Source organism: Oncorhynchus masou, chromosome 12 (genome assembly GCF_036934945.1).
Source record: "Oncorhynchus masou masou isolate Uvic2021 chromosome 12, UVic_Omas_1.1, whole genome shotgun sequence".
In the NCBI taxonomy this organism is placed as follows: domain Eukaryota; kingdom Metazoa; phylum Chordata; class Actinopteri; order Salmoniformes; family Salmonidae; genus Oncorhynchus; species Oncorhynchus masou.
In genome coordinates, this window is record NC_088223.1 from 53371189 (window position 1) to 53382428 (window position 11240).

Sequence of the window (11240 nt, forward strand, 5' to 3'; positions counted from 1 at the left end):
CCTCGTAGCTAACAGAGTGAGAGACAGTCTACAGATAGTGTAAACACAGACTAAAAAAAACCATCAGTCTGACTTTAGGTGCTGAGATTACACAGTGATAGACAGTATTAAGATAGAGGACACACACAGTGACTATACAGCTTCTCCCAATACTGCTACAATTACACCGTGTTAGATAGTGTTAATCTTATGTGTTTACTAACCCTTGATGCCCTGTGATTCAATATATACAGTGAACAAACAATGTACTGCAACACGCAACAATTTCAACGATTTTACTGAGTTACAGTTCATATAAGGGAATCAGTCAATTGAAATGAATTAATTAGGCACTAATCTATGGATTTCACAACTGGGAATACAGATATGCATCTGTTGGTCACAGATACCTTCAAAAAAAGTTAGGGACCTGAATCAGAAATATAGTCAGTATCTGGTGTGTCCACCATTTGCATGACACATCTCCTTTGCATAGAGTTGATCAGGTTGTTGATTGTGGCCTGTGGAATGTTGTCCCACTCCTCTTCAATGGCTGAGCGAAGTTGCTGGATATCGGTGGGAACTGGAACACACTGTCGTACACGTCGATCCAGAGCATTCCAAACATGCACAATGGGTGACATGTCTGGTGAGTATTCAGGTCATGGAAGAATTGGGACCTTTTCAGCTTCCAGGAATTGTGTACAGATCCTTGCGACATGGAGCCGTGCGGATGAATGGCATGACAATGAGCCTGTGCATTCAAATTACTATCGATGAAATGCAATTGTGTTTGTTGTCATTATCTTATGCCTGCCCATACCATAACCCCACCGCCACCATGGGGCACTCAGCAAACCGTTCGCCCACAACACACCATACACGCTACCCTGTCTGCCATCTGCTCGGAACAGTTTGAACCAGGATTCATCTGTAAATAGCACACTTCTCCAGCGTGCCAGTGGCCATCGAAGGTGAGCATTTGCTCACTGAAGCTGGTTAAGAAGCCAAACTGCAGCCAGGTCAAGACACTGGGGAGGACGACAAGCACGCAGATGAGCTTCCCTGAGATAGTTTCTGGTAGTTTATGCAGAAATTCTTTTCATCGGCTGTCCAGGTGGCTGGTCTCAGACAATCCCGCAGGTGAAAAAGCCAGATGTGGAAGTCCTGGGCTGGCGTGGTTACATGTGGTCTGCGGTTGTGAGGCCGGTTGGACATACTGCCAAATTCTCTAAAACAATGTTGAAGGCGGCTTAAGGTAGAGAAATTAACATTACATTCTCTGGCAACAACCCTGGTGGACATTCCTACAGTCAGCATGCCAAATGCACACTCCCTCAAAACTTGAGACATCTGTGGCATTGTGTTGTGTGACAAAAATGTACATTTTAGAGTTGCCTTATATTGTCCCCTGCACAAGGTGCACTTGGGTAATGATCATGCTATTTAATCAGCTTCTTGATATGCCACACTGTCAAGTGGATGGATTATCTTGGCAAAGGAGAAATGCTCACTAACAGGGATGTAAACAAATTTGTATACAACATTTGAGAGAAAAGCATTTTGTGAGCATGAACAATTTGGGGGTTATTTTATTTCAGCTCATAAAACATGGGACCAACACATGTAGCGTTTATATTTTTGTTCAGTATATATCCTGCCTGTAGATAACGTGCAGATAGTATGTATGTGCAGGGCTCACTCTTGGTGTCCAGCTGAGCGCGGTACTTCTCCCAGCCTTTAAGCTTCACTCGCTCCCCCAACAGGTCCAGGAACTCCTCGAAAGCCGGCCCAGAGCTTTCGTTGTTGTACATGTCCTCCTCAGAGCTCTGGCCTGCACGGCAGTACATCACCCCCACCTTCCTCTGGAAGTTCAGCTAGAGAGAGAGAGAGAGAGAGAGAGAGAGAGAGAGAGAGTGATGGAGAGAGAGAGAGAGCGATGGAGAGAGAGTGAGAGAGAGACAGAGAAGAGGGTTAGAGAGAGAGAGAGAGAGAGAGAGAGAGAGAGAGAGAGAGAGAGAGAGAGATTTTCATCAACTATTGTGTTTTTGCTTATAACCATGGCAGCCCAAAACCTTTAGAATAGATGTACTGTATCTCTTTGAATGGCTGTTCAAGTGATAGTATCAGACTGGACAGATCAAACACATTTCTCTGTAGACTGCTCCATAGGAGGTTTACATGAACCATCTAAAAGAGTATCCTGATGGATCTGACATCTTATTGGCCATGAGCAGGACACTGAGTGGGGTCAACCCAGGGTGGGTCCTACTCACCCCCTGTTCGTCCAGCTTGAGCAGGGTATCTCGGACCTTGGGCGAGGTGGAGGCCAGACGCAAGCAGTGGAGGTTGAGCTCAGGGATGATGAACTCCAGGAGCCTCTTGGGAGACAGGCCACGCGGGGTGGTGTGGCGGGCCGCTGACGGCACGGACTCCTCCAGGATGGAGCCTCGCAGAGTCTTCAGCTGGGAGGCAGGGACAGTCCCGAGGGGTGCGAGTAGATGGGCAAATGTGTGCAACAATAGTAAGTATGGGTATGTGTGAATGGCGGTATGTATTCAGAAAAGGATCTTGACGTCTGTCAATACTATATACTCATATTGACCTTGAGTGTGTATTGTAGACTGACCTCAGTGGTTCTGAAGATGATTCTGTAGTTATACTGAGCTCCACTGGACCCCTCCTTCTCCTCTCTACGGAAGCTGATGGCCACTGGACCCAGGCGGTCATCTATACCAAAGAAGTTCTGATGATCTGAGAAGTGGAAAGAAATATCCCTGTAACACCGTTGTTGACGAACACAAACAGTCTCAATCATTTAATGAGGTAAAGCAAACATGATCTTTCACACACAAGGACACAGCACTCACCTTTCATGTAGAAGTATTTGCGGTAGTAGTGGGCTCCCAGGTCTGCGTGTTCTATGAAGTAGTTGCTCTTGCCCTGCTGTTGGACGTGGCTCTCTCTGGGTTCCTCCAGTACTGACACTGCATCGTTGGGGTTCCTCAGGCTCAGCCACAGGCACCCTCTTCCCTGTGTATTCCCCAGGCCCGCCCGCTCCTCACCCCCCATCTCGTTACGGAAGTGGGGGCAGCTGAGCAGCAGCTCGTTGTCGTTCCCATCTCCCTCGTCCAGCAGACACTGGTCAGGGTCCTCCATAGCCCCCCCACCACTACCCCCACCCTGCGAGGGGGAGGAGGGTGTGGCCTGGGTGAGGGGGCGCATCGTTGAGGCGGCCGACGCCCCTGAGGTGATGTTCTTTTTGCGGCCAATGCTGTCCCGATTGCTGGCTGCTTCCAAGAGGTCAAACAGAATGCTCTGAACATCATAGTGGGCAAAGTTCCTGACCCAGGCTCCGCCTCCCAGGTTGTCATAAGGACCTGGTTGGGGGATCTGTGGGGGTGAAGGCTTGACCTTCTTGCTCAGCCCCTCAGGCTTGGGGGGCTTGGCTGGTTTTGGAGTTTCTCCTGTGGGGGCGGAAAGAGCCCTGAAGAAGCCGTCTGGTTCTGGGGGTGTTGCATGCAGACCCAGCAGCAGGAAGGGGTCTTTGAAGCGGAGGGCGTTGGGGCTCAGAGCTCCCTGGTCGTCTGCACTGAGCTCCTGTGTTCCTGACAGACCTGTCTGTCTCTCCAGTGAGGAGAGGCTGCCATACTCCCTGTGCAGCACCACCCCTGAGTCCCCCTGAGCCCCGGCACCTGCCTTCTCCCCCACCGCCCGTGTGGCCTTCCCTCCCACCTTACCAGATGAGTCCAGGTCACCCAGAGTCACGTCACTGTTGCTTCTCTGCATGATGTGTCCTCGGCCCACGGACCTCAGGTTCAGACTCACACGGTTCGGGTTAGTAAGGCTCTCCCCATCTGCCCCCTCCCCGTCCCTCCTCGGGGGCCACTCCCCTGCCAGCACCCGCGCCCGTACCCCACCATCCCGCTTAGAGTCAAAGTTGACCGTTGCCAGAGGGGGTCGCGGCCTTTGCCGGCAGAACTTGCGGAGGAAGAGGTCGTCAGACTGCATGGTGCCTCAGACTCTGACTCCAATCCTCCAACTGTCTCTCCTCACTTTCCCAAACCGGATGAGTAAAGGTGCTACACGTGTTCCTCATCCACATTCAATAACAAAATGCAGAGGAATATTAGATGACAGTTATGTCCCACAGTCAAATACAATGATATGTTTTAAGTCTGGAAAGCGTACACCCATTCCAAGTTATTTTAGGATGTTCTCCAGCTCTGCAGATGACTACGATTCTGGTGTGCCCCAGTTTTGGATTGGTCCAGTTTTGGTTTGGTCCAGTTTTGGTTTGGTCCTGCTGGTAAAAATGTACAGAGAAGAGGAGAGTTAACCATGAGAAGAGCCCAGCTCTTCATACCCTGTCATCCATTCTCTTTGGTCTCTTCCACTGGTCATCTGTGCACAGAGACAAAGCTACAGTCATTGACCACAGACACCCATCTCCCACCCTGCTATTATCCTTCCTGACGCCTCAGATGTCATTCAGTCACTGAGGTTTTGTTCAATGGTTGCAAATCAAACTATACACCAGTGTTTTTTAAGCCACTTTGTCAAAACATTATCCTGAAATTCGAATGCATTTCTTTTCAACAATGACGCATAGAAATCGAAATAGGCAAACAAGCAGTTCTGACGTGTGTTGTTTTGTTCTGTATTGTTTAACCTCTCAATACTTGCATTATGATTTTTTTTTCCTTTGCAAAAATAGCTGCCGAGTAGTCGTATGTGGCCCACCACATCCCCTCTATGGACAGGCACAATAGAACACTGCAGGAAGGGGGAGGTGGCCTTCCTGTCCTCAAACAAGTTAAGAATAAAATAGTAATAAACATGACAATGCTGGCCAGCCTGCCAACAGAATAAGACTCCCTCTATCTATCTCATACAGTGTCTATTTTGAAATACAGTAGCCTGCTGTGTGTCTAAGACAATATTCCCCTCAGAGACATTACAGTTCATCCTCTGCTATCATATACAATCCCCAGAGAAAGCAGAAACATTAAACGCCACCGGACTTCTAAATCCACACAACCCCACACATTATCTGACATCCCAAATGTAACACGGGCCTTGCTTGTTCATTTGATTTTATGGTCACATTTGCTCATAAATTGTCATATCCCACCAACTCTCTCTCTTTCTCTCTCTTGATCAATGCAAGTCAATGGTACCTATATTAGCATTTTAAAAATCATGTCCAAATCATCTATAAGCAACTCCTTTGAGTTACACAATCAATGTTGAGATACTTTAGGGTGATTTGGACCAGAAGGGCACAAATAAAACGAGAGTCTGTACATCAAAACCTCAATATATTGAGGATATTAATAGTGAGATGTCCAATGTAACTTTGTTCGGATATTTGATTTATTTAATTAAAATATGAAACCTAGACTTTAGCTTGTAAGAGTCAATTAAATAAAAATGCCCAAATTAAACGTATTAATTGGATTTTAACATACTAATCTTCAGGGGCCTTTAGTCCCATTGAGGGAGGCTTTTTTATTGAATAACATAACAAAACAATTGTTTGCCTAAGGATAGCCAGTATGTAAATATCTACATTTTTTTTCTCTCTCGAAATTAACCAAGGTACTCTACAGTAAATGATAGAGTAAGACTTCCGTCAATAAGTGACAGGCCAGTCTGTTGCTTAAATGAGGGCCACTATTCATAAGTGGATTTTGATTATCTACACTTATTCTAAACATCCTAAGTCTTTCTCATTACAGACAATTTGTTTCAGGTCAACTCACAGGCGAAAATAGGTTGTTTTCAAATGAATTTCCTCGGTTCCTGGCATCCCCATTCTTTGTTCCTTTCTCTCTGGTCAAATTGACGTCAAACATACGTTTCTCTTTAATCCAAATATTCGATTCTTCTACATTCTAAAGGCTGCTTCCTGTCTCGCTATTTCTCAGGCATCTCCTGTCTCGAGATGATTTGCAGCCTCGAGAGCAGGTGCAGCGAAGCAGCTCACACTCATGTTTCCCGGTGCGCGTTAGCACAGAATGCTGCAGAGATGTTGAGGTGACTGGTGAGAGAGGGAGTAATCTCCCTCTCTCTCGCTCTCTCTCTGCCTCTGCACAACTGAATGTAAATAGTTACTCCAGATATTGACTGAATATTGGAGATTTGCAATTCACCTTCTGTCCCCATAAATCACATTGTGCCTGGTTGCATAGATGCAATTTTTTAGACCATGATGACATGTAAACATGATAACATGTTCGGACATCCTTTCTGACATTTCTCTAGCTATGTACTGGATGCCCTTAACCACAGCAACTCACTCTGATATATTTTCTGGATAATATCAATTTCTTCAGTTCTTTGAAAGTTTTTTTTTTACTGAAGCAAATCAGGTTAAGAGACTTGTTCGATGACAGAGCAGCAGCTTCCATCTCCCTGCTGGTACCAAGCCCAGCCACTTACTTTCCATCCAAGGTCTCTGAATCTCCCAGCAGAGTGCCCTGACTTGTGGGAGTCAAGATGAAACAATATGTACTCTGAAGGTGATAGCTGGGTTTGCAAAATAGTTTAGGATAGAATTCTTTGAAACATGCGCATTACTGTATTTTTTCTGAAATGAGAAAAAGGACTACAGCATTTGTGTGTTCTTTGAGCACACACTGAGCATATATGGAGTGGCTGTACATCCACTGTATGGCCATGCGTTCCCCCTGGGGCCACTCGATAGTTCCCTGGTGCTTTTAGTGACCCAATGACAGATTGTAAGCACACAATCAACAATACCAAAAGCTGCATGCATCCACAACAAGTGGCCATTCATTTAATTCATCTATTTTAACAACACAATAACACATGCTAAATATTTGATCAATCCAGTCTCTGTTTTCAGTCATGCATTATAAATTGATTGCCAGCTTAGAGTAAAGCTGGATATCCAGTGGTTTAGTTCATCAAAACCATATAAAGGCCTGCAGAGGAACCTGCCCTGCAGTCAAATCATTCTACTCCCAAGTTCTGTAGGTTGACAAAGAGCAGGACATACGATATACTAAAGTAAGGAGTCAAACTGATAAAGGGAAGCTTTAACTAGTCCAGTACTGTATGTGATGTTCTCTAACTGCCCCAGTGAGACTTCTGGTTCAACTACGCAATAGGGGTCTACGGTGACCACAGCTTCCTCCTCATGTCACTTCTGTGCATAGCTGCAGAGGTTCACTTCTCCATCCTCCACAGACTACTATCCAACATGTCTGGTGGGTTCTGTGTCTAACAGGGTAACGAGTGACTCTGTTGACTGTATCAAAGTTATAGGGAGAATGTTTCCCCCACCCTAAAGGCCATGTGAACTAACCTAGTTCTTCGGTCACATCTGTCACTTCCTCTGAACCAAATTCAATATATTTTTTTGTTAGATCTGCATTTGGGCTTTCGTTCAAACAAAAGGTAGAGCACAGGTTGTAAGCTTTGCAACTTTATAGAAAATGGGTTAATGTTTTTCATTTGAAACACCCAGGAAGGAAAGCTTAAAGGGGCATTTAAAACATTTTTAAAAACTTCATATTCATAATTTCCAGCACCAACCCAACAACACTTATCTTCCTCTATATCTTTTATTACAAAACCTAGAAATGTGCACATTTCACAAATGTTGATGTTGGGGTGGTGCTGGAGATGATACATTTGAAGTTGGAAAATTGTGAAATGTCCCTTTAAGAGATCAATACGCATACTTCACTATATTGTACGCATAAAGTTCATATTACAGTACATCACAATAACCTACAAATTACAGTATTTTTCCTCTTCTATCAAAAGATTAAGCAAAGAGGGATTACCCGAAACATGCAGCCAAGGGATTAAAAGGCTCTCCAGGACTTTCTGAAGATTGGGAGTGTTCATCATGACAGTTCAGCGGGCCCATTTCACAGTCCACACATCCTCACATGAAACCAGAGAGCAGAGCAGTCTCAGTGCCTCAGAAGTCCAACCAGGCATGCACTGCCTCACTACATCATTAAGCTAGGACAACTGGTGTTTGATGCTGTGTCTAACCATGCTGACAGAACACTGCTAGCAGTGAGTGGCTGCTAATGATCTCAGATCTCAGCCTCTATCCCGAGTATCTTGGCTCTCTGTGTGACCTGTGTTGAACCAGTCTTTATAACAGGACTGTGCTGTCAGCCCCTTGGTACTTTAACAGACTTCATTTACAGGTACTACAGTATGCCTGTGTCAGACGTGGGTTTCAATACTATTTCAGGTATTTCAATTACTTTCAAAGACATTTGGAAGTAAGAATGAAAATATTTTTCAAGTAGTTACTTGAAATACTTAAATATACTGACTCAAATACACCCTCGTTCATGGTATTTGAAATCATTTATTTGAACACAGGTCTGGTCTGTGTTGGGCTCATGTTTTCTAGTGTTTTTCACAAGCGCTGCTCTGACCTCAGTGCTTCGGAGGCATGAGTGTTCAGCGCAGTGGGGTCGCCATCCTGTTTGGTGTACATGCTAGACCCAGGACAAGGCTCCAGGGTGTGTGCTGTCCGGATGTTACTGTGAAAGGGGAGCCATAGGGCTGCCATGGTGACCATACGCCCACTTTAGGGAAGCCGTTTTTCCAGGCACCATCTCTGACCCCTCCTCCCTTTTGAGACTGCGTCCTGTGATGTCATCTGCATCCTGACCTTACTAACCCTCAGAGGAAGGGTGTCATCATCATATCTCCCCCTCCCATCATGGCTAACTGGACTGTTGTATCAGAGAGAGGAGACCAGGCTGACTTCAGCCTACCAACCATAAGTCTCTGTTCAACTCCTGACCTACATCTCACATGAAGATTACATCTGATGCGGTTTTATTAAGCTCCTTCTCATCAGCAAATCGTTTTGAGGGGGAAAAACAGCAACAACAAAAGCATTTATGAATAAATGATATATTGTATTTGGTGTAGCCTACAGTAGGGTACATGCTTGAAATTTATTTCCTTCAGGCCCAGCTCTGGGGGGAAAAACATCACCATAGGCAGCCATTCAATGTGATCAATGACCAGGATTGGTATCCGCCCCATGGCCATATCAGACCTATCAGGTGACAAACGGGTTCTTTATGGAAGGTTTCAGTAGGCGTCTAGGTTAACAAATCCTTGATGGGCTCATAGTTACTATGTCTGCATAAGATAGAAACGGGCCCCTGTGTTATTAAACCAGCTAAATGCCATTACTGACGATGCAATCTGCTGTTGAAAATATCTGACTCCCCTGAACTGTTTCTGTTTTTGGCTCATAGTTCTCCACGCACATGTGGGATTAAAATTATCTCTTGAAATTGGGAGCAGAACAGATTACTATCATAACTCAAACCAAAGGCCATCAAGAGTATGTATTTCTGTACTTCTGGAATGATTTCAAAAACCCTCATTAGAACTGCAGAGAAGTGCGATACGATAACAAGGATTCCAAGTATACGTGTCACTAGACCTCAGAGCAACATCGTGTGTTATACAATTTTCCTCATTGCATACTCGTATTCTATGCTGAATCACAGTACTGCACCAGCTCTGCAACCTCTGTCCTCCAAAACACAGTACTGACTGCTACGCAATCTCTGTCCTCCAAAACACAGTACTGACTGCTACGCAACCTCTGTCCTCCAAAACACAGTACTGACTGCTACGCAACCTCTGTCCTCCAAAACACAGTACTGACTGCTACGCAATCTCTGTCCTCCAAATCACAGTACTGACTGCTATGTAACCTCTGTCCTCCAAAACACAGTACTGACTGCTACGCAATCTCTGTCCTCCAAATCACAGTACTGACTGCTATGTAACCTCTGTCCTCCAAAACACAGTACTGACTGCTACGCAATCTCTGTCCTCCAAATCACAGTACTGACTGCTACGCAATCTCTGTCCTCCAAATCACAGTACTGCCACCAGCTCTGCAACCTCTGTCCTCCAAAACACAGTACTGACTGCTACACAATCTCTGTCCTCCAAATCACAGTACTGACTGCTACACAACCTCTGTCCTCCAAAACACAGTACTGACTGCTACACAATCTCTGTCCTCCAAATCACAGTACTGCCACCAGCTCTGCAATCTCTGTCCTCCAAAACACAGTACTGACTGCTACGCAACCTCTGTCCTCGAAAACACAGTACTGACTGCTACGCAATCTCTGTCCTCCAAATCACAGTACTGACTGCTACGCAACCTCTGTCCTCCAAAACACAGTACTGACTGCTACGCAACCTCTGTTCTCCAAAACACAGTACTGACTGCTACGCAATCTCTGTCCTCCAAATCACAGTACTGACTGCTATGTAACCTCTGTCCTCCAAAACACAGTACTGCCACCAGCTCTGCAACCTCTGTCCTCCAAAACACAGTACTGCCACCAGCTACGCAACCTCTGACCTCCAAATAACAGTACTGCCAACAGCTACGCAACCTCTGTCCTCCAAATAACAGTACTGCCACCAGCTACGCAACCTCTGACCTCCAAATAACAGTACTACCACCAGCTACGCAACCTCTGACCTCCAAATAACAGTACTACCACCAGCTACGCAACCTCTGTCCTCCAAATCACAGTGATTGGTGATTACGATACGTTAGGGCCTAAATCGACTATTAGGGATGATTGATTTAGGAAAATTGAGCTAATTAACCGTGTGTTCTCACTGTGCCCAGCAGCCAATCCCAGGGCCTGTTATTGATCCCAGCTCTGCCTGATACATTTGGATTCACACTGCATAACTACCATGTCATTGGAAACACTAAACGGGGTTTCAAAGACTAAAAACAGCCAGTGGGTGTGTTATTGCACACAAAATTGTTTTCAGGAAATAAAGTAATCCCAATGCTGCTACTCCCTCACACTTCCTCCAATCACCCTTCATCCTTCCCCTTGGCTTCTGCCCGCTGAGTAGGGTCTGGGCCAGGTCCAGAGACTGCTAAGTGATTGGTTCTGGCACACTCCTTTTGTCCCTCATTTTATCTCAGTTTTGATATATTACTTAGAGTTAGCAGATGTCTGTCTGAGTTGTTGGTCTCCAAAGACACATAGTTCGTCTACTCAATAGATTGACTTTAGAGTACAGGTTAGCTGTCAAGGTGGCAGAGGGGAAGGAGGGAAGTGGAAAGGTTCTTAGGACCACCCTGTACAGGATCACATGATCGTGTCTCAGAGGTCAGATGTTGATCTGAGGAGTGGAAATTGACAGATGATACCATGATGGTAATGAGGACAACAGGTCTTCTGGCACGTCTC

At 45.5% G+C, this 11240-nt stretch overlaps 1 protein-coding gene across 10 annotated transcripts in view; it reads right to left on the bottom strand.

Moving 5' to 3' along the window:
- LOC135550394 (signal-induced proliferation-associated 1-like protein 1) overlaps nt 1-11240 on the bottom strand; it is a 45932-nt gene that overhangs the window by 20038 nt on the left and 14654 nt on the right. For 4 of the 10 annotated variants that reach the window (XM_064981158.1, XM_064981168.1, XM_064981165.1 and 1 more), the window contains exons 2-5: nt 2850-4285; nt 2609-2733; nt 2256-2444; nt 1682-1856 (exon numbers count right to left, since the gene is read on the bottom strand). In XM_064981158.1, the coding sequence (XP_064837230.1) occupies nt 1682-1856; nt 2256-2444; nt 2609-2733; nt 2850-3990 (1630 nt within the window). In that variant the 5' untranslated portion in view covers nt 3991-4285. Of the gene's footprint in view, nt 1-1681; nt 1857-2255; nt 2445-2608; nt 2734-2849; nt 4384-5744; nt 6003-7796; nt 7883-11240 lie in introns of those variants that run through there. The other 6 variants (XM_064981164.1, XM_064981163.1, XM_064981162.1 and 3 more) reach the window with 6 other exon arrangements.